Below are 23,982 nucleotides of genomic sequence, written 5' to 3'. Positions count from 1 at the left end.
ATACAAATTCTGGATTCAGAAGACTGTACAAACATGACCCTAAAGTCAGATTTTTCAAAGTTTAGCCATATTGTACCTTTTAAAAATTTGTTTGGTATGACATCTAAGCTAACTGGGATTTTCGTTGCTGCTAGTGCCCAGGACAGTGCTCAGCACATAGTAGGTGCTCAGTGAACATCAGCTGACCAACTTGAGTCTCACTGGATTCAAGTAGAGTGAAGTAAAATAATACCCTGTTAAAAAACTAGTCTGAGATGAATGGACAAAAAAACAGCGGTGCATCCGTACAAGGTTCTAGTACTCAGCAATAAGAAGGAACAAACAGCTGATACACACAATAGCATGAAGGAATCTCAGATGCATTTTGCTAAATGAAAGAAGCCAGACTCAAAGGCTACATATGTATGAGTTAATTTATATGTCATTCTACAAAAGTCAAAGCTATAGAGTCAAAGTGTCTAATAGTCAGTAGTGGCCAGAGGATAGGAGTGTGACTGCCAAGGGGGAGCACAAGGGAATTTTGGAGGCTGGCTGTGGTGGTGGTTACCTGATGCTACGCATCTGACAAAACCTAAGAGAACTGTATACCAAAGAAGTCAATTATCACCGTATATAAATTTGAAAATACTTTACTATTTCAGTATTTAACAATATTTTAATATTTTGTTCAATCTTGAAAAAGCATTGATTTTTAAAAATTTTATAATAAAAACAGGTAACATTTGTTGAGTGCTTACTATATGCCAGGTATTATACTAGTGCTGTGGATGGATTATCTCACTGAATGTCGTTGGAAAATAATCAGAAGTAATATTTACAGAGTCCTTTCATCCTTAATTGTAAAACACATACTTGGTTTTCACCCTTTCAGTTTTTAAATAGCCAGTGTTTTTCTAAGTATAAATTTATTTATATCAGACAAAAAGGAGAAATTTTTTTGTATATATCGTATTATATTTTTGTTTCCCTTTCATTTATTTGCTTTAATATTTTAGTAATATTACTTCCTTCTCTTCATTTTCTATAGTGTCATTTTAAGTCATTAAGGACACAGAATCCTCTTTTTTTGGCTTCTCAGTATAGATTTTTCTAAAGTGATTATTATTCCCAGTGACTTAGTAAAATAACTCATCTACTCAAAAACTAAATCATGAATGTTTCATCTTTCATTTGAAATGATTATCATGCTTTAGAAACATTTTATACTTGAATGGCACCTTTTGTAACGTAAACATCCTAAAAGCCAGATTCATTCTCTTCCTGTCTTATCATCATAAAGAGAATGCGCAAACTTTGATCTGTAACTTAAAACAGTTTGTACAGATTGTCTAAAACACTTCTAAGAGTATATAGGAAGATCCTTAGCTTGCCGTATGAATTAACTTTCTTCCCCTTAGAAGAAAAATAAATGTTTACACTTACGGAGAGTGTAAGCAGATACAGAATGATTACACTTGGCCTCCCAGATTTGGCTTTGTAGCTAGCGTTAGAACCAGTGGATAGGTTTTCATGTCTTTCCTTATGTTGAAAATACTTATCTTAGCACTGTTCTGTTTTTACATTTGAAATAGTTAACGGCCCTACAATATGGGGTTGACTCTAAAATTAATTTCTTCCTTGTGATTACAAATTAAGAACAGAAAAATCTGGGGATCAAGTTCTGACTTATTTCCTTGTAAACATTGTAAATATACAAAAAGTAATATTGACCCAAGGGCCTGTTGAATAAATGACCCGGGGCCAGCGAAGTGCATGGGAAATTGCCACAGATGGGAGGGTGGAAGGGGAGACAGCCTCAGCACAGGTCAAGGGCGGTTGTTTCAGTCGGATCGTGTCAGTGCTAGACTGCTGCATTATGAAAGTTTTGGGAACCGGAAGATGACATTTGCAGCACTGATTTTTATAAAGGAAATTTTCAGAGAGGAAGTGGAGTATAGTAAGATGGGCAAAGTCTTATGTTAGAGATGGTAGTGTTGTAGCATCATCATATGGGATTTGATTTTGTTCTGTTTTCTTTTTCAGGACATAGAATGGACTCACATTGAGTACTTCAATAATGCTATCATTTGTGACCTAATAGAAAATGTGAGTATTAGGTACAGTTTCCCAAAGAAGTTCTTGGTAGTGTAAATCACTACTTACGAACGATCTCACTGCCTTCGGTGTTGTCAAGCTTTTGTATTTTCACTATTTCGACACTTCAGAGAAATACAGAGTTCTGGAAACTTTATCACAACCTTAAGAACTCACACATGGTTCTCGAACACATACATAGACAGCTGGACTTTTTGATACTTAGCCAGGTTCCCCCATGCTAATCCTGTTGCCGTATCACAGAGCCCATTCATGACGCTCAGATGCCATGCCCTTAGGTGCACCATTCTTTCTTGTGTGCTGGGAACCCAGGTCCAATCCACAGCTCGTGGAAATATGAGCACTGATCAGAGGAGACTCAAAAAAAAGAAGGTGTTTGCCAAGTCAAAATATCCATTTCATTTCTAAAATTCTAGCGACCTCTTAACATAGTATTCAGTGCTTACTATCAAAAAGATAATTGTTCGTGAGGATGTGGGGAGATATGGTAACCCTTGTGTACTGATGGTAGGAATGTAAATTGGTGCAATCGCTATAGAAATTGGTATAGAAAAAAAAAAAGAAAACAGTATAGAGGTTCCTATAAAAAATTAAAATTAGATCTGTTATGTGACCCAACAATCCCACTCCTGGGTATATATCCAAAAGAAACAGGATCAGGATCTCAAAGAGATATCTTCACTCCCACGTTCACTGCAGCTTTGTTCACAATAACCAAGATAGGGAAACCACCTAAGCGTCCGTCTACAGATGAATGGATAAAGAAGATGTGATGTATATGTACAATGGAATATTGTTCAGCCATGAGAAGGAAGGAAATCCTGCCATTTGTGACAACAAAGATGGACTTTGAGGGCATTATGTTAAGTGAAATATGTCAGAGAAAGACAAATACTGTATGATATCACTTATATGTAGAATCTTAAAAAAAAACAAACTCAGAAACAGAATAAAATGAATAGTGGTTGCCAGGGGCTAAAGTTTGGGGGAAATGGGGAGATGTAGGCCAAAGGGTACAAACTTCCACTTGAAAGATGAGTGAGTTCTGGGCTTTAATGTACAGTGTGGAGATTATAGTTAGCAATACTGTGTTATATATTATATACTTGAAAGTGGTTAAGAAGTAGGTCTTAAATGTTCTCACCACAAAAAAGAAATGGTAATTACGTGATGTGATAGAGGTAACTAACACTATGGTAGTGTATCAGATCAACATGTTGTATACCTTAAACTTGCACAGTATTTTATGTCAATTATATCTCAGTAAAGCTGGAAAAATTTTCTTAAAAAGTAACAACGACAACAAAACTCCATGCTGTTCAAGTAAAAATAAAGGAGGGTAAAGGGACCATCTCAGGAGCCAAGTTAAGTAGGATCCCAGGAGTGGCTGGTATGGACCATAGATTGCTTCAGGGACGTGAGAGATGGTGTGTGTGTGACTTGACAGGTGCCAAGGGCCGTGGGATTTTTCAGGTTACAAATTATGTACGTGAAAAGGCTTAACGTGTGAAAAATTACTGCATAATTTTTAGTAACCTTTCTGAATCTAAGCTTTTTGTTTTTACATCATATTTATCATGTAGTTTATCATGAACGAATTGATTGCAAGAAGACTGATTTGTGTGTAAAAGCTTAGTCTTACTAAATCTTCCTGGCCTTAATAACAAAGTAGTTTGAAACAATGCATAAACTTTGTTTTCTACAGTCTTTTTAGCTCTCAGTGTAGGTGAGTGCTCTGCTTCAGCAATAGACTCACAGGCTCCAAATGTCCAGCAAATCATTTTCTCTTCATCTTTAACAAGACGTTTTGGATATTATTAATTAGCCAGTATCTTATCCCTCAGTATTCAAGATATTCTTGAAAGCCACCTCTTTGATTAAATTGAACTTTTAAAAAAATATTCTGAAGCATTACTATTTTTCAATTAAAAAATAAACTTTGTTTTGAAAAATGTAAACAGTGTTGGATTGTGAACACTAATATTCCACCTAAGCAATTTAAAACTCTAGTCTAAAATTTAGAAAATCAGTGGATTTCCTGAAAATTTTTTCTGGTAAATTTTGTGACCAAAGTAGTTTGCTGGGGAGGTTTTAACTTTCAGAAGTCGTGACTATCACGTTTTTCTTCATAAAGGTAACATTGCACTTAATTATTTACCTTTAAGAAGGGAGAAAAAAAAAAACAGTGGTAATACACTTAATTTAACTAGATTATCTCAGCCAAAAATCCCCTTGCATATATGATTGAAGAAACTCATGTTCACGTAGGAGCCTGGATACATAAAGGAAATGTTTCCTTCCAGCATCGCCTAACAATAATGTTTACTCCGGGGATGTTATGAACACACTTGACTCCTGAGAATCCACACTTCCCCCAGATTTTGTGTGGAATGAATAAGTGCTGGTCAGAGGACGTCATGGCCTTGTAAGGAGAAGGGGAGAGGAGCCAAGGGGGACTTTGCCCTGGCGGAAGCGGGTGGGGCTCATGGTCAGTGGATTGTTCTCTGTGGAATGGAGATGTGTGGGCCTGTAGGGGCAATCAAAGGAACAACAGCCTTTATTTAGCAAAGTAGAAGATTCCTGACTTTTGATTCTCTTTAGCTGGGCTGACTGCTCTTGGGGTAAATATGATCACAGGGTCTGAATACCCAACAAACGAATTCTCACCCATGTTTAACATCCATTTCGAAATTTTATAGGGAAGGAGAATTTTATTCTAAACAGATATTCTTGAAACACAGCTTGATTGCATTGATCGTTAAAAGCAGCCTCCCGAATCACACCACTTTTTTTCCTCGAGAAAATAAACTTTATTTTGAACATAGGAACAATTTGGAAACATCTGAAACCAATTTCCTTCTCAAGCTGTGAGTCAAATAATGGCCTTAAGAGACTATGCTTTGTGATTTATGACCACATTATATAAGGAGACAGTATTGTCACATTAGTTTCTGACTTTTAGATTTGTTTATGAATCTTTGAGGTCTGACTTGCCTTTTGCTAAACAACATGAATTTCAGTTATCAACCCGTGGCTGAGGTGATACCTAAGTCCTGTTCTGCCGTCGGGGAGGCATCGTGGGCTGCGGGGGGTGGGGGGGGGAGACTCATGCAGATACTTCCTCCCTCCCCACCCCCCAGAGCACCTGGGACCCCGCTGGAAGAGGGCTGATTTCTGTGGGGGGCGTTTTGTTACTTGTTTTGATTCTCTGCTCTTTGTTGTGCCTGAAGGGAATTTTCTTGTGACTAAGTCGATTGTGTTTAATGGCATAATTAGGAATAATTATTAATACAGCGAGGAAGGAAGGAAACCCTTTTATCTCCTTTCGCCCAGAACACAAACGGAATCCTGGCCATGCTGGATGAGGAGTGCCTGAGGCCAGGCACGGTCACCGACGAGACCTTCTTGGAAAAGCTGAACCAAGTGTGCGCCACTCACCAGCACTTTGAGAGCAGGATGAGCAAGTGTTCCCGGTTCCTCAACGACACGTCCCTGCCTCACAGCTGCTTCAGGATCCAGCATTACGCCGGCAAGGTGCGGGAGCCCGGGCCCCCCTGGAGGACCCCGAGCCTCTCAGCCTCAGAGATGGCGTTCTGACCAGCGCCAGCTCCAGAGGATAAATGGAGCTGCTGAAAGCATGGAGTCAGTAAATGTTCAGTGGGAATAGAATATGGACCATGTTGAGCAAAATCTTACTGAGAGCTGAAAGGAAAGCCAGTGGCTTTAATGAAAGAGTTCAAGTATATATTAAAAATCGATTTTATTATTTTCAAGCTCTGAAAGCTAGCCTATAAAAAAGATCTATCAACACTGATAAAAGATTTGCCAGTAAAAAATTAGCATTCACTAAAGACTTACAGTAACACCATTGTAAAGCAATTATACTCCAATAAAGATGTTAAAAAATAAAAAAGACTTACAGTAAGGTTTTAAAAGCACCAACCATTTAGCAAAATAATGAATTCTTAGATTGAATTTTGAAATGACACTGGAGAAAACATCTACTTTTTTTTTTAAGCATTTATTAATTTGGTTAGTATTTGGGGTAATTAATTTTATGTCATCAACTATATAAAGATAATATTAAAAACAATTGGGACAATAGATTGATTTTGGGGGTCCTGAATGATTATTGATTGGAGTTAATACCTCCTTTCTTATAAATAAGCTTGCAAACTTCAAAGGGGAAAAAATCTGATTATGGCTTTAGTAAAAATGAAGTATATAGTACCTTTTCCTTTAATTTCAAAATGCTGGAACTTGGTACTTCATTTTTTTTCACTAGCCCATGTTATTAAGAGATACTTTCCTGGTCAGTTTCTCTGCTGGTTTAGGATGTCTATGAAAATATCTGTGTTATCTCAATTTCCCCCGTCTCCTTTTAAACACACTAGAATTGGCACATGTAAACTAAAAAATACAAGTAAAACCTCAAAAATATGCTTGAACACCAAAAAAACCCTAAAATCCTTTGAAAATGTTATAATAACATTTTTGGAGTTTATTCTTGCAAATCCTGAAGGGTAATAGAATTTATTTTGAACTCTTCTGTGATTTAGACAGATGGAATTTAAACTTGGAGGCTAATTTGGTATTAGAGTGTGACTAACTTGTTGGAGATTTTTTGATGGAGAAAGAAGAGGCTGCAGTATAGATAGTCTCGGGATATTTTTAACAGTTGTTTGATGTTCTAGCGTGCAGTGTGTCAGCCACTGAGTCCCATGTGCTGCTGCTCATAGGTGCTGTACCAAGTGGAAGGATTTGTGGATAAGAACAACGACCTTCTCTATAGAGACCTGTCCCAAGCCATGTGGAAGGCCGGCCATGCCCTCATCAAGTCTTTGTTCCCCGAAGGGAACCCTGCCAAGATCAACCTAAAAAGGCCTCCTACAGCCGGCTCACAGTTCAAGGCATCGGTGGCCACTCTGATGAAAAACCTACAGACCAAGAATCCAAACTACATTAGGTATTTCTGGCACATAAAATTCTTTGACCATTCGATTATGAAGGCACTCTCAAGGAAGATCATTTACCTGTTTGCTTAAATCTGAGCGTAACCCAAGGAGAGGATAACTAAAGTACTTAGGGGTCAAATAATACGGTGTCTTGGGTTTGCTTAAAAAATACTCCAGTGGCCTCAAAATAGGGAATTTTAAAAAGGGAAAAGAAAAAAATTGTGGCGGGGGATGGGAATAGATACTTAATGAAATTGGGTTGTTGGCACATAGGAGTTCTCAACTTTGGGTTTTTTGGGTTTTTTTTTTAATGACAAGTTAAGAAACAAAATGTAAATTTTTTTCTGGTAAGCGTTTTGCATAAACTGTTTTGGTGGATTCATTTTGGATTCTTGTTATATTGACTTGGAGCATTGAAGCGCCTGGGGCTTCAGTTGCAGGTCTGGTGTGAGGAAGTATGTGCCTCTTTCTTCCCTGTGAGAGTTATAGGCCCAGAGAAACTAATGATTTCTGAAACAATCTAAATAATTTTTTCAAAACAGTAGAAAGAACTCCTTAAAAAGCATCTGGTCTCTGTCTCTCTCTCTCTCTCTTTTTTTTTTCGTTTGCTTCTAGGGCATCTTAGTTCTCAAAATTCAGTAAAGACCAAGTAGGATTAGAGTTTGTGATGTGTATATTTGGTGAACTAGGTAATAGAAGGTGTGTATCTGATGGGTCAGATTTCATGTGGCAGGTGCACACCCACATGTACCTTCTACAGTTGTCTTTGAAAATTCAGTTATGAGGAAGTTAGAGTGAAGAACATTTTTGTGTTTAACTTGTTGACCTAGTATTTATATTCATAACAAATGTAAATAGGTAAAATCCCCTGGTTTGATTGCAAACAGGTTAGAACATATATTAGGTTAAGGATCCTAGTTTCAAAAAAAATTAACCAAGAAACTTTGTGTGATCAGTTGCTTTTGTTATTCTCATTTGAGTAAACTTTTTTTTTTTTTAACCTTAAGATTCTGTTTTACTGAGGTATAATTTGCATGGAGTGATATGTACAGATCCTAGGTGAATGGCTCCATTGTTTTTTCGCCATTGTATACACTTTGGTAACCACCACTCAGGTCAAAACATGGAACATTCCCGTCACCCCAGAAAGTTCCTTTATTCCCCTTCCCTTTCAGTGGTTTTAATGTATCTCTAAGAAGTCTTAATTAATAAACTCCAAAGTTGTGAATATATTATTATATATATATTTTTAGAGTCTTTACAGTTTCAGATTTATTTTAAGGTCTATTTTTTCCATATAGTTATCCTGTTGTTTTGGCACTACATATTGAAAAGAAAAAAAATCTCCATTTTCATTCATTTGCCCTGATGCCTTTATCGAAAATCAATTGAATGTATGTGTAGGAGTCTAGATCCAAACTCACTAGTTTGTTCCATTGATCTGTTTGTCCTTAAGCCAAGAAGTAGACATTACTTTTCTAAATGTAAAAGAAAAACCATAAAAACACCAAGGTCAAACTAGGTAAGATTTAGTTGTCCATATATTACATGTATGTGTGGAATTTGACAGTTGAAGTGAGGCAGACATAACTGTAAATGTTTAACAATATATTAATTAGGATATAGAGATTGCTCCAACAAGATCTGGAAATAATAGAGGCTTAAACAAGATTGACAGTTATTTCTTGTGTACTTCTAAGTGTATAGACTCCAGTGCTAATAGAGCAACGCCTTCTATGTTGTGGTTCTGCAGTTGCCAGGGTATTTCCTCTTATCTATATAGTCAAAGATAGCTCTCCACCTCGTCAACATTCCTGCCAGCATTTAGCAGAAGAGCAAAGGGAGAACAAGTCCCTTCCTTCTAAGGACACACTGGAAGTAGCAAACATGACTTATGCTCTGGCTAGAATTTTGGTCACATAGCCACACCTACTTGCAAAGGAAGCTGGGAAATGTAGTCTTTCCTTGGGCAGCAAAGTGCCCTATTGAAAAGGAGGGAGGTAATAGGGATTTAGCGAGACAGCAGTGTTTTTAACCTTTTCATTGAGGTATGTAATGTATGTACAATACAATAGAGTATATAAATCTTAATTGTACAGGTTGTTGAATTTTTACCTATGTATACACCTGTATAGCCTCATCCAAGCCAAGATATAAAACAAGTCTATCAACCCAGAAGGTTCCCTTGTGCCCTTTCCCTGTCGATCTCCACCCCTACCTCTCCCCAGAGGTAAAGCAACACTGAGTTCTCACTAGGAATTAGTTTTTCTAGAACTTCATATAAATGTAATCAAAATATGTACTCTTTTACATCAGACTTCTTTCATTAAACAGAATGTCAGTGATATTTACCCATGTTATTGTACGCATTATTCTTTTTTATTGCTGTATCTCCAGTGTAGTTATCTTCAGGTTTTTGTAAAACGATTTGAAATAATTTCAAAAGAAATGACTAGGTTTTCCAAGAATAATAAATAATTATCTCACCTTGAAATAATTATATATGATACTTTGTAAAACATGGACAGATAAATCCGTAAGAGAAGGAGTTTAAAACCTAAAATTTGTGTCATCTTTTAGGTGTATCAAACCGAATGATAAAAAGGCAGCACACATCTTCAACGAGGGTCTAGTATGTCATCAGGTCAGGTATCTGGGTCTTTTGGAGAATGTCCGCGTGAGGAGAGCAGGCTACGCCTTCAGGCAGGCCTATGAACCTTGCTTAGAAAGATACAAAATGCTTTGTAAACAAACATGGCCTCATTGGAAAGGACCAGCAAGGTAAGACATTCATTGATCATATTTAATTATGAAGTTTTAAAGCATACAGATACCATGTTGTTTTCTTCACGTGCTGTTTAGGCAAAACAGAATTCTATGAAAAGTTGGCTGTAACCTCTGTTTTGGACCATCTTCCAGCAGGATACCACTTTGTGCTAATTCTTATTAATTATAGAAGTCTTGGTTTTCTTTAAGGTTTAAACACGGCTTATCAAATCCACATTTGGAACTTGTATGTCAATAAAACTTCTAAACTATGTCGTGGCAAGTTAGCAGGAGGAGAATTTGTAATTGATGGGTATATTTGTGTAGACTCATACAAGGGTAGAGCTACAGGCATCTTGGATCACTGCTCTCAGCTCTTCGGGGTTTTTCTTTTTCTGGGGAATTAACCCCAGAGAGAGTGAATGAAGGGTGGGGGTCCCACTCTTTGATCAAGTCTATACCAACCAAGCAATAGATACAGGAGCAGATAGGGTTCACAGTGTCAGTGTTATTGTGAGTAAAGCTGGATTGGAGAATATGGCAGAACTTGGGGCCATGTGGCGTTCAGCTCATCTGCCCTAAATTGCACTCATCCATCCAGTCACAGACAGAGTGCTGGACCACTGCAGACTCATCCCATGGAGCAGCCCCTGTGAGCTCTACATGCAGAGAGAACTTGTGTACTGGCAGGGGGGCTGCTGCAGAAGAGAAACCAGGCCTTGTCTGTGCAGTGACCTTCCTTCTGCTCTCACCAGTCCCAGAAGTTGCCCCTTTTCTGCAGGCCACAGAAGCTCTCCCAGCTACTACAGCAGGGCAGACGTGCCTGTTTTATGGAGATTTTTCTTTCACTATACTGGTGTTGACTCCACATTGTCACTGGACCTGGCCTTTCACAGGAAAATCAGTAGGATTAGACACTTCACCGTGTATTACAAGAAGATAAACTCCAGACATATGGTGTGGTCCCTGATGCATAATTCAATATCCAAATAATGTAGGGTCTGGGTACTATTTCATTTCCCACTGCTAATTTCCAGGGTATTATGGTCAGCATCTACTATAATACACAGAACAAGGATTCACTCCCAGCCTGGCATCCAGTCCACAGGTTGGTGGGACGAAGTTTAGTACTAAAGTCTGACATTAAATCCACGGTCCAGGATGGAGAGGTCAGAGTCAAGTCCAGGCCTTGCTCCCACCCTGTGTTCTTTTGCATCCCATTGGCCTGGCACTTAGCACTCTTGGGACCTGCCCACAATCTGAGTAGCAGGAGCAGTGTTTAAAATGTTTGCAAGAAGTAACTGAGTGGGTTCAAAATAGATGTGAGTTTCTTGCATACCCTTCTGGCTCTGGTTGGTCCATTGTTACAAGTATATTTGATCACCTCTGCTAATGAAATCTAGAAATTGTCTTTAATACCATATTTTCTTAGAATACGTAGTTCTAAACCCAAAATGCTTTTTGAGCATTTACTAGATTTGGTTAAATTTGTGGAATTCACTCTGGAAATTCTTTGATGGAAGGATGCTTACTGAAAGATCATTTATACTTGGAAATGAAGGTATTTTTTTATACTGCTGAGAACCTAATATCATGTTCTAAGATAAGATAGCCTATTTTTATAACTCAAAAAATTTGTTTTTTCTATTTATTTTTATAGAGCTGGTGTGGAGGTTTTGTTTAATGAATTGGAGATTCCTGTGGAAGAGTACTCCTTTGGTAGATCAAAGATATTCATTCGAAACCCAAGAACAGTATGTAATCGAAACGTTACGCTCTGAATTTTTGTTATAATCATATGGGCAAATTCTTAAAGGATGTTTAACTTTATAATGTTACCCAAGATGCTACCAAGAATGTCACATTTTTGTGTTTTTCTGCAAATATCCAAAGGGGTGGCTTAATAAGGGATAATGGAAGAACATTTGTATTTTTTATGAAACACCAAAACTTTTGAGCTGATAGATTGTACAGCATTTAAGAAATCATAAAGAAACTGGTGTTACAATAAAACCTCCCTAACTCGTAAAAATTGGAGGTTACTTCAGTCTGTATTTGTAATATCTGAATTATACAGTAATTTTAGGAAAGACAACACTGCTATTCAGAGGTACACGAAGGCACCCAAATTAAATTTTTTTTTAAGTTAAAAAGAACACTTAAAATTCTACTTAGTGAAGAACTCCATTGGAGCCTTTTTATAACTGAATAGACTAGCATGAAGTATAATTTACATAGCAGTTTATTGGAAATTTGGAGAATTAGGAAAGTGTTCAAATCGTCTGAGAGAGACCTTGCCGTCACCTCCCTTCCAGTAATTTCATCCTCACAGATAGTGTGAAGGTACATCTAGAGCTCAGTTCAGCCCTTACATGATTCGTCATAAATTCTAAAACACTGTACTCTAAATTGTGTATCTTGCGTGAACTCATCCCAATAGTTTTCTTCTGGACTACTATTCATAATATCTGTAAATAAGTTATTTTTGTTTTCCTCAATGTGGTTCACTCCAACATTGTGACATTTTATTTCCTGAGAATGATGTTCACATGTGCCACGAGTTTTTGTGGATTTTTGATAAATCCATCTATTATTTATTAGTTATTCAAATTAGAAGACCTGAGGAAGCAGCGTCTTGAGGACCTGGCCACTCTCATTCAGAAGATTTATCGGGGGTGGAAATGTCGCACACACTTCCTGCTGATGAGAAAAAGCCAAATCGTGATCGCTGCCTGGTACAGGAGATACGCGGTGAGAACCCCTGACATTTTTTTGAGCTGTAATCACGATGCTTTTTTTTGCAAATATTTGTTACGTACTTAACTGTGTAGGTATTTTTTTTTTTTACATACTTCATCCTCCGAATGACCTCGTGAAATGGGTGCTTTTCTGGTCCCTTTTTTAAAGATGAGAAAACTAAGTCATTGAGCTGTTAAGTAACAGCTCCTATGAGGCAGAGATGGGGTTTGAATCCAGGACAACGTCAAAGCTCTAGTTTATCCTGCTGTCTTCCACTGATGGAGATACATGTAGTGGGAGATCTACACCTTGAATTTGGTTATCAGCTTGGAAGAGATAATGTCATTTAACCCTTTGAGTATAGTAGGGTCAATTTTCCCAAATAATTGGCTGTTTTCCATTTATTGTAGGAAGACTGAAAATGGCTTTAATTCCAGAAAGCTAATGCCACATTTTAGTAGAATTCTGGGTTTGGGTTAAAGGGTTGGATCTCCTTTAGTCCTCAGATATCTGGTCCTTTGGGAAAAGACTCCAAAATAAAGTATGTTTATTTAATTGATATGGAATTTCTTTGGGGAATTTTCTTTCTCACTCAATTATAGATGTTTCATTGGAGGCATAACAGGTTTGAGGGGAACCTGAAGGTTTACCTCTAGGCTAGCTTGAACTTGGCATTGCGTTCTCACAAAATGAATTTTAATGATAAGAGCACTGCTTCCAAACACATTTTCATTCTCTGCTTTTTCACTAGAGAGTGAGTTGGAAAATGAATTAAAATTGCAGTCAAATCTCCTTTAGCGTGTTCTTCCTCTTTTTCAGCTGTAGAGAAGTTTTGCTTTAAGGGTGTGTATAATCAGGACATAATTTATGCTGACCTGTTCTCACGTAATACATTTTAGTGTATAATTTCCAAGTTTTAGAAATTAATGAGTTACTTAAATGAAAAGTAAGGAAAAATTACGTGATCTTTAAAAGAATATCTTTAAAATTGCTTCCTCACGTTAAAAGAGTGTAACCAACAGTACAAGTGTTAAAGTATGACCCTAGCCAGCCACGTTAACGATGGGTTCATTAACATGTATCCTGCAAAGGCCCAGAAGACTGTTGTCACCAACCTGGCTGCACATAGCAGTGGTACTTGGCCCCTCGGCAGATTCATAATGCTCTGTTTTCTGTTTGCTAAGAAAGGGAGGACCCACAAATAGGCAGTCCTCAAGGAACCCCTTTTATTATTTCTTATTTTGAGGTCATTAAGAAAAACCAAGTTTTGAAGCATCCTGAATTCATCTGTATTGAATTCTACCAATAGTTTTGAAACCCTTAATTCTGCCAGGTTCAGGGGATAGCAAGGTGAACCAAACAACCTGATTCCTGACCTCATACAGTTCATGGCTAGTGAGGGACAATATGCGTTTAAGCAAATAAATAGAACAATGACAGATTGTAGAGTAAGTGCTAGGAAGGAACTAGAGAACTGAGATAAAGAGTAATGGGGAGACTGGAGATTAGATAGGGTGGTCAAGGAAGACCTTCTGGAAGGGGCCATTCCATCAGAAGGATGAGGAGTAAAGGCAAGGAACCAAAAATAGCAAGTGTTGTTTCCACCCTCCCTCCCAATAAGGAGCTTTTGTATCTCGAGATTTTTAAAAAGTCACCATATGTATCATTAATTTGTGATTCTGAGAGTTAGAATGATAAATAATAGCCCAAACTTCAGAGGAAGTATTAATTTTGCTCTAGTGTTATTTCTGTTTTAGAATTTGAACTACAGGCACACCTCAGAGACTTTGTGGGTTTGGTCCTAGACCTCTCCAATAAAGCAAACATTGCAATAAAGCGAGTCACACAAATCTTTTGGTTTCCCAGTGCACATGAAAGTCATGTTTAGGCTATACTGTAATCCATTAGGTGTGCAATAGCATTATATCTTTTAAAACAAGTACATACCTTAATTAAAAAATACTTCGTTGCTAAAAAATGCTAACCACCATTTGACAACGCAGGGTTGCCACAAACCTTCAATTTGTAAAAAAAAAAAAAAAAAAAAAAAAAAAACCCGCAATATCTGCAAAGTACAATAAAACAAGGTATGCTTGTAAATACCTCCACCAGTTAACTACAGTTATCCAAGCCAGTGATTTTCCCTTGACCAAATAACTCAAAGATTTTCCGAATGACCATTTTCAGTTACTACTTATCTTAAAATCCATATTCTGTGATATTTCATGGCTCCTTGAGGTGAATTTTAAAGACAGTTATTTTCAAGCCATGTAGGAATTCTAAAAGAAGACATTGAGGTACCAAATGAATGTCAGAAGTGATGGTCGGATATTGTAGGTACAGTTTAGACCCTACAGCCGTAGACTATCACTCCGTGTGGAATCTTAAGATTTTCCAGCTCCTCAGTTGACTGATGAAGAGACTGAGGCCCAAAGAAGGTGGTGACTTGTACAGGGTCCCGGGGTTCTCTTTACCTTTCTCTCTGGCACCCTCTTTTGTTCTACTGCTCATTTTCTCTGAGCTTCCAGAACATAGCCTAGAGTCCTGGGAGCATCTGTTCCCCCTCAGAGAAAGGGAGCTGGGCAGTCTGCCATTTCCAGGGTCTGAGTCACAGCCTGGCTTCAGTATTTTGTTTGAAAAGCTGTGAAATTTCATCACAGATGCCCACGTTGTAGTGAATATTCCCCGCTAAATACAGTAAGCACTCACTTCTCTAGGGATAGTGTTCTAGCAGCCTCCACTCTCCAAGGCATTGGCCCTGGAAGTAAGGGCCTCTGGGCATCGAGCTTGGGTCTTGGGAAGATGCCGAGTTGCCGAGCCGACTCTTGGGAAGATCTCCCTGGGTCTTCCTTAACCTCCCCCACCTGGAAATAACCTCTGCTGCAGTTGAACATCCTCACGGGTTCTGCTCTATGGCGAGTAGGAGCTCAATAAATAAAGTTTAGTCGATGGATAGGAGTTGACTTAAATTTGTTAGCTGGTTTCCCAGCTTGAGGCAGTAAAAGCAGCAAACCTAGAAGGAACTGGGGACGTTAGAGGCTGACCCAGTGAGTAGCATGCTGAGAAATGGCACCAAGAAGAGAGAAGGCTTAGGAGCAGATGCAGAACTCAGCGTGTATTCATTCATGTGTGTTCACTGGGTGTCTGCTATGTGCTCGACGTTGTATTATAACAGCATGACACAAAGAACAGATGTTAATAATGGTGGGTCCTGAGTCACTTCGAAATTAATTATATTTACCATCCTTGAAGCAAACTTTGGATTAATCATAATAATTTTGGATTGTTGGATATTTTGATTTCTGTACTTATTGGTTCCGGGAGAGAATGTGGGTGATCGAGAGTTCCTTGCACTAAGTGAGCAAATTCTCTTTCTCAGTGTGCATGTTATGGATATGTAAATAGAATTGCTGATATCTTCCCCTTTCATCCTACAGCAACAAAAGAGGTATCAACAGATAAAGAGCTCTACCTTGGTAATTCAGTCTTACATCCGGGGTTGGAAGGTGAGTTTAAGAGAAGTGATCCTTATTTATGTGAGGTTTTCATGTTCTTTACAAAGGATGATGTCTCTGGGCTCACCCTGCAGGGGAGGGTTCCTCATCTCCTGCCTACCCTGTAAACAGTCAGATGGAAAAAATAAATATTATGGGCCAAGCTCCGGCCCTACAACATGTCTTGGCTGCTTCCTGCTTTCTTTTCAAGAGCTTTGTTCTCTGAGCAGGAAGTCCTTGAAATAATACCGTACATGATTTCAGTATCCTCTTGCCCCCTGTTTGCGAGGGAAGCTGTAGCGCAAAAGGCTGTCTCACACTGTTGCCTCCATACCTGTGAGCCCTGCCATACCTCAGCACCCCAGCACAGTGCCTCCCATACCTTCCCTGTGACCATCTTGCAGGCTGCCCCATCATGATTGAAAGATCCTAAGCGCTGGCTGTCCTAGTGCCCCCACCACCTGGTTCTGGGTCCTTCCTGCCAAAGTGTGATTCAGAGTCAGCACACTATAGCCCACAAGCCAGATCTTGGTTCAGGAGTCCTGCCGTTCCCATTGCCCTTTGTCTAGGCCTGTGGGCAGCCCAGGTGCTTAGTGGTTGTCCCACAGCAATTGCCAAATACAAGTCTGGTGTGCTCAGAGTAAGTGAGATTGCTGCACACAGGTTTTTCTTTGACCTACTACGGAGTCCTGGGTCCAGGCGCCCAGTCTAGAGACTTCAGAGGCAGAACTCAGGGTTCGCCTCCAAACCGGCTGTCCTCCTGGCCCCCACTAAATCATTTTCAAGCAACTGCTGGAAAGAAGCCACTAGCACTGAACCAGTGAGATAATTTTATTTTATAGCAAGTTTTTAGCCATCTCTTTTGAAAAAAAAGTACAGCTACAGTTCCTTCCAGACAATAATGATAAAAGTGATCAAGTGGATTTTGGTGGATCATTGGAGATCCACTGACCACCTTCTGAGAACTGTTCCTTCCATCTGCCGTGTCCAGTTTGTATTGCTGTGGTCAGATTTTTCCTGTCACGTGTCAGGGCGTGGGAGGCTGCTGTCTATCTGAGTGGGGCTACACTGTCACGCTTGATAATGTCTTCATTTACCACCTTCTCATGGTCCATTTTGGGCTAATAAAGCAACCTTCCCTTTTCCTTTCTTTAAGCTACTGATTTTTCCCTTGAGAAGGGGGATTATGATTATCTCTTCAGGTAGTTTTTTTCAAGTCACTATGGATATAGTTTTTTGGTGTTAATTTTCTATCTTTCTGGGTCATTCTGTGCTTTAGGCCCGAAAAATCCTGAGGGAACTGAAGCATCAGAAGCGCTGTGAGGAAGCAGCCACCACCATTGCAGCATATTGGCATGGTACCCAGGTAGGCCAGAGACGCCCAGGAAGGCAGCGGGTCAGGAGTGATGTGTGGAGCAACGGACCCTCCCATTCGGGATTCACTGGCTTAAGCTCCTGAGCACGTGTTTGCCTCTTGCTCTTTCCAACGTTTCGGTGTGGGGTGGTGGCACACGCTTCTGTGTTTACTGTTTGATGGTGACCGGTGTCTGTCTTCCTCTTTCTCCATTGGGAATCAGCAGTAACCTTTCTTGCCTTAAACTTTTCTGTAACTCCTTTTCAAATGCATCACAGGCGCGAAGGGAACTGAGCCGGCTGAAGGCGGAGGCTAGGAATAAACATGCTATTGCAGTTATTTGGGCTTACTGGCTTGGATCTAAGGTACTTGAAATGCACATCCCATCACTCCCATCCTGGAATCCGCAATGATCAATCCATATCTCTAGCATCTCAGGGGATGAAGACCCATGGTTAACAGTGGCTCACACTGGCGCATGTCCTAGTAGCCACATTTAATAACCCTGGAGATGTTCGTGCCAAGAGAGCACGTTAGGAAGCTTAAGCATGCGTAGGCAAAAAAGACTAATTAATTGCTTACTAATGAGGTACTAGCATAGTTGCTCTTTTTTTTAAACTCTCGAGTAACATGCATGTTTAGTTTTGGGGGGGGTTTTGTTTGTTTTTTACCCCCCTAATATATCCTGGCAGTTTTCTGAAGGTGTTTTTATGCGCTATGGGGGCATGATGGGAATGTTAAAGTTTGGGTCTCGATTGGTCTTCTGCAACATGTTAATAATAGAAACACCTTTAACGCATGCTCGACAAAAATATTAATCCATGAATGAAATTGTTTTTTAGGCTCACTGTGGCAGCTGTTGATTATTATAAGCAAAATATTATATGTGAAAAGAAATATCATCTGTGATTTAGCAGAAAGCTCTGTTCATGCAAAGCTAGCTGTAATTGCCCCTGAAGAATCCCAGGAATTTCGGCATCAGCTGTTTGTGATCAGAAACAAAGGCCTCCTGAAATACTCTCACTAATCCCCAGGCAGAGTCGTGGGCTCTGTGAACGTTTCACATATCCCAAGGGAGGGAGCACTTTAGATGTATTTGTTACTTAGAAAATCAAAGATCATCTCTGCTAAACATGTGTATCCCAGTTAGAAACTCAAATATCATTACAGTCCTATGTTTTTAAGTCTACCTTGTCAACATTATAAACCCGTCCTGTGAGAAAAATGAGAAGAGTCAACATTTGCCTGTATAAAGATGTTAACTTGCCACAAACTAACCAAAGTTGTTCATTTGTGTTCTCCCCTGAAAATCTGTGTGGAACAGACTAGTTCCCTTTTATAAACTGAGGGAGCTGTCTTAGCAGAGGCAGAGGGACTCCTAGACAATTACTCTGGGCTTTCTCCACTGAATGAGAGAAATCCATTTCCCAGCCTGAGTACTGTAATGTAATGAAACCTTAGTGCCTGTCTGTTCCTGTCTTTTAAAACAGCATGCCTCGGATTAATTTTTCCCTAAGATTGATTTAAACCTACGAGTTATTTCACTTTTTTAATCTTGCTTCCATATATTTCACTGTTTAGGGCCTTACCTAATATTGAATTTTGATACATGCTACTTCTAATTTTCCAACTGGAAAAAATTGGGGGTTTTGTTGTTTTTGTTCGACACTTCAGAGAGGCAACCTTTATTCCTTCCAGTTTTCTACATGGTTGTTCACAAGAGTTATCTTTTTATACATCCAAATGCATGAACTCAGGAATTCACAGCCTCTTTAGCCCAGTGGGCTGGCAGCAAAGGGAAGTCTATGTAAATCGTTAGGTGCCACTCACGGATCTAAGGCTTTGATGAGGGAGGGGAGTGAGAGAGTGTGGAGAAGGGAGTGAAGAGGGAGAGAGAACAGGGGACAGAAAAGAAACAGAATGGAAGTAAGGGGGAGGGCAGGGGAGTGAGAGAGTGTGGAGAAGGGAGTGAAGAGGGAGAGAGAACAGGGGACAGAAAAGAAACAGAATGGAAGTAAGGGGGAGGGCAGGGGAGTGAGAGAGTGTGGAGAAGGGAGTGAAGAGGGAGAGAGAACAGGGGACAGAAAAGAAACAGAATGGAAGTAAGGGGGAGGGCAGGGGAGTGCTTCCCTCAGGGACCCTCCTCTGGGGCAGAGTCTCAATGCACCGAAAATACGAGGGACTACGCTAGCCTGACGCTGATGCTTTGGGTTTAAATGATGGTGCACCGTTTCTCTTTCATTCTGAAATCCTGATACATAAATTGGCTCTTCTGTTTGGTGGGGTGTCTTTTTCTGGTCATTTGTGCTGTCTGCATTGGGCTGTCTCTTTTATTTACCATCTAAAACATTCTAGGCTCGAAGGGAATTGAAACGCTTGAAGGAGGAGGCTAGGCGTAAGCATGCAGTTGCTGTCATTTGGGCTTACTGGCTTGGACTGAAGGTACTTCCTCAACCTCTTCTTTCTGTCCACGGTGAACTCAGTGAAGCCTAGCACCTACTAACTCTGACCAAACGATTGATTATGCTTGCTCATGGTCTGCACAGTCTTTTACAATGTCATCTTGCCTAATTTGGTTTCCTTTTGAGAACAATCCTGTACACCAAAATTTTCTGATTTTATTGCATTGTCTTTCTTTAAATAATAAGTTAAAAGTAATAGCATATTACTTTAAATAGTAATGTAGCGTATTTTATTCTTTGTTATCCAAGTTCTGTTTAATGTTCTCTTTATGAGGATGAAGATTTTTTTTCATTTATGAGACAGAGTTACAGCAGTTGAGCTTAGAAGCTGACCTACCATTGCAGTGACCAGCCTGGGGATATTGGGCTTTTGTTTCCCTTTACCCATCTATTCTGTCCCGTTGACGGCTCCTGGAGCAGAGCTTTCTTCAAAGTGCCCATCGTTCTAATTGTTCAGCATAGAAACGAAAGGGTTTTGCATAAATATACAGATTTTGACAAATAAGACCAGCAGTAGATCATTCAGGTTAAAGAGAACTTTAGATTCAAATGGCCTCTAATTTAGGGCGGGGTTTATTTTAAAGCAATACTTCCTACTTGAGGTAAGCTTGCATGTTAGCGAATATGACTCTGAGCTCTGGAAATCCTTGAGAACGACCTTTAGGCAATGTAAGGATTTTGTGTTCCTAATATTCAGTTACTCCTCACTGTAGGGAGCCATCCGTATTGGCATTTGGGGATAATTAGGCCTTTTTTTGACATTTCCTCTTTGTTATTTTTACTATAATACTATTATTCATTTTTTTAAAATATTTGAATATTCTCCAGGAAACCATTGACTCTGAACCTGAACTGTTTTAGCAGTATCTGTAAACTGTGCTTTGAACAATCTGCGTTTTTCCCTGAAAGTTTAGCCTATAAACTTTTAGTAACTTAACTTTTTTATTATAATGAATATTCATCAAGTAATTGTTGAGGTAATTAAGAAGTAACTTAAATATGAATTTAAGATGTTCTATTTCAAGAATTCTGAACAAGTTCTGTTACTGCTTTTTTAAAGTTAAAACGGAGGATTTTATTTCCCATTTTATTCACATTCTAATTTGCATTCTAATTTTCATAAAAGGAAGGAACAAACAACATTGAGTCAGGATTTTTACTCTCTATAATGATTTCTACCAGCAACATCATGTTTATCCTCAGTTTTCTGGATTTAACTAATTGCATATGATTTAAAAAGTACTTTTAGGTTAGAGTGTATGCTAGCATCCTATAACCCAAATTCAGTTCACAGGTGAATACTGTTTTAGCTGAAGTTAACTGGGCTTACTCTATAGACATAACTGTCTTTTTTTTTCCAGTTTCCACAAAACAGGAGTATTTTAATATGTTGCCATTATTGTTATAAGATTAAACATCTTTGAAGTCCAAGAATGTAATAATTTGTATTTTTTTAAAAAAAGAAGTATGTTGATATGAACAGTAATTTTGCCCTTTTAAATGATTTGATTCTTGTGGAATTGATTACAAAGTTCAGTGGACCCTTTTTAAGACCCCGGGGCCCATGAAGGGAACCCATTCTATATGCCAGCATGTTGTCACCAGGCCTCTTCTGTGTGTAGCTGTATTTCAGGAGAAAGGGCCTGTCCTGTGAGTATCAAAAAGAATGTTGCATTGAGCTCAGTTACAATGAAATTCAAGTAAATATAGGACTTCTAGTATATTTCTAAGGATATGTTTTCATGAAACTCACTTTAACTTCTCTGCTTTTGTACACTCTTACAATTTCAGGGGCTAATTAATAGGTATCATTTTTCTTCTTGTTCCTTCTAACCTTGTAAGTGAGATTTGAAATAGTTATAGACAACTCCATGGCTAAAAGAGAAATGATAATCAGTAACATAAGATATGAATTAAAGGAAGAACTGCCTATGTGGTGTATGGGAGAATTTTTAACCCTTAATAATCCACAGATGTAGAGAATAGGTCTGGTGCTCAAATGCCCAGAGGGACCAGGCAGGTCACATGGACGAGGGAAGTAGCAGATGGAAGGTAGGCCTTCTGCAGTTTGGAGGTTACAGCTCTCTTCCAAAGGCAGCAATGGCTGCTCTGGTCCACTCAGTCCTTGTCACGTGGGAATAGGACTCACTGTTGCTAGATCTTAAAAAATTGTAAGAGAAACCTGTAGCCTGAATTCCTGTGTGAAGGTCTTAATTTTAAAATGTGCATATAAAACATTTTTCGACAATTGGTTACTAGTTTGCTAGTTTACATAAAGCCCCTAATGTAGAAATATTTTGAACATGTGCAGTTGAACCCAGAAAGCTAAAGATATAAGAAAAACATACATAATGTCTGAATTATTCAAGTAGGCTAATATTTTGCTAAATTCTAACTCTCCCATTTATAACTGAATGATGATAAACATTTTAAATGTTTTCCCCCTCCGTTTCCAAATTTAGCTATCATTCGTTCATTTAGCAAACACCTCAGTTATTTTATTTGGTAGACACTAGTATACAAGGTAAATACGACAATATAGCAAGGAAGAAATGGTAAACGAAAACTGTAATATGAGGTCTTAAGTGCTGTGATTAGTATTAGTAGACAGTTTGATGGGAGTAGAGGTAAGAGAAAAAGTAATGCAATTAAATGGGAGATAATGATCATTCAATAGCTTCCTTTTAAATTCTTACTTTTAGTCACATTCACTTCTCAGTATGCAGTACTAAAGTCCTGTCTTCATATGCAAGGCTTTTGGAAACTGCCATATATTTCTTCAGGCATTTTTTTGCCTTCTAAGAACAATTTGAAGTGAAAATTACCTTATATAATTTTTTCTGGAATGTATTTTGATTTGTGTAGGGTTTGCAGCTATGCCTATAAAGCGTTTCTCATCAGATTGTCAGGCTCTTTAAAAACTAGTTAAGAGGATTAAAAACATCAAAACACTCTGGTATTATCTTGCATCTCTGAATTTCTTTTTCTCCAACTTAAAACCCACTGTCTCAGTATGCTTCAATTATTTTACTGTATCCAGAAAGACACTCATAAATTTACGTGTTCCATCTATGTTCGATTTTAACAGAGGTGTTATCACCTTTATGGGCATCTGCTGGCCGCGCATTAACCTCTGTATTCTGCTGCTTCGTTTTAAAGGTCCGCAGGGAGTACAGGAAATTCTTCAGAGCCAATGCTGGAAAGAAAATTTATGAATTTACACTGCAGAGAATTGTAAGTTTACACTTTACATAGGGCTAATTAGCATTACTGCATTAACTAGTTAATAGCACCAACTCAGTAATATGTGACTTGTTTGGTAACAATTAAATCATAACTGTGCCACTGAGAGTTTGTGACCTTTTTTATCATCGGTTCTAAAATTCAAGTAGAATTGTGTCAGAAAGAGGCCTGTACGTGATTAATCAAATATTCTTCTTCTTTGACAGAGAGAACATACTTCGGGGAAAGTGAACCCAAGAAAGCCAGGTGTCTTAGTTCAGGCTGCTATAACAAAAATGCCATAGACTGTGTGCCTTAAACAATAAACATTTATTTCTCACAGTACTGGAGGCTGGACAGCCCAAGATCAGGGTGCCAGCATGGACTGGTTCTGGTGAGGGCCTCTTCCTGGTCTCCTCACATGACAAAGAGAAGGAGAAGCTGACTCTTTTCCTGTCTCTTCTAAGGGCACTAATCCCATCTAGGAAGCTCTGCCCTTATGACCTCCTCTCAACCTCATTACCTCCCCAAGGCCCCACCTCCTAACACTATCCCTTTGGGGGTTAGGGTTTCAGCATAGGAATTTGAGGGGAATGCCAAGAGCTTGCCCTGCTAAACTGCCACGAGCAGCTGCAAAGTAAGGTTGGCAAACAAGCTAGTGGGTGGAGGGGTGAGGGAGAGCAAGGCTATGCCCCTCTCCCGGGATGGATTCTGAAGTTCCCTTCCATCTTTCCAAAAAGGCGTAGATGTAGTGGTGAAGAGCGCACACTCTGGAGACAGCTTGCTCCACCACTCACAGACTTGCGAGCCTCATTTTGTCATCTGTAAAATGGGGATAATAATAGCATTAAACTTGTAGAGGTATGGTAAGGATTAAGATGAAGTAACACTATAAA

General features: G+C 39.0%; 1 protein-coding gene across 4 annotated transcripts in view; it reads left to right on the top strand.

Annotated features, from left to right (window-relative positions):
• Nucleotides 1–23,982, top strand: part of MYO1B (myosin IB) — a 189,631-nt gene that overhangs the window by 143,907 nt on the left and 21,742 nt on the right. For 2 of the 4 annotated variants that reach the window (XM_060016389.1, XM_060016391.1), the window contains exons 15-24: nucleotides 2,023–2,085; nucleotides 5,428–5,628; nucleotides 6,834–7,060; nucleotides 9,630–9,830; nucleotides 11,476–11,569; nucleotides 12,417–12,566; nucleotides 15,992–16,060; nucleotides 17,328–17,414; nucleotides 19,758–19,844; nucleotides 23,024–23,098. In XM_060016389.1, coding sequence (XP_059872372.1) covers nucleotides 2,023–2,085; nucleotides 5,428–5,628; nucleotides 6,834–7,060; nucleotides 9,630–9,830; nucleotides 11,476–11,569; nucleotides 12,417–12,566; nucleotides 15,992–16,060; nucleotides 17,328–17,414; nucleotides 19,758–19,844; nucleotides 23,024–23,098 — 1,254 coding nt within the window. Of the gene's footprint in view, nucleotides 1–2,022; nucleotides 2,086–5,427; nucleotides 5,629–6,833; nucleotides 7,061–9,629; nucleotides 9,831–11,475; nucleotides 11,570–12,416; nucleotides 12,567–15,991; nucleotides 16,061–17,327; nucleotides 17,415–17,680; nucleotides 17,768–19,757; nucleotides 19,845–23,023; nucleotides 23,099–23,982 lie in introns of all 4 variants that reach the window. The other 2 variants (XM_060016393.1, XM_060016392.1) reach the window with 2 other exon arrangements.

Source organism: Delphinus delphis, chromosome 7 (genome assembly GCF_949987515.2).
Source record: "Delphinus delphis chromosome 7, mDelDel1.2, whole genome shotgun sequence".
NCBI classification, from domain to species: Eukaryota; Metazoa; Chordata; class Mammalia; order Artiodactyla; family Delphinidae; genus Delphinus; species Delphinus delphis.
Note: the sequence above shows the minus strand (reverse complement) of the source record. Positions and strands in the feature narration are given on the sequence as shown.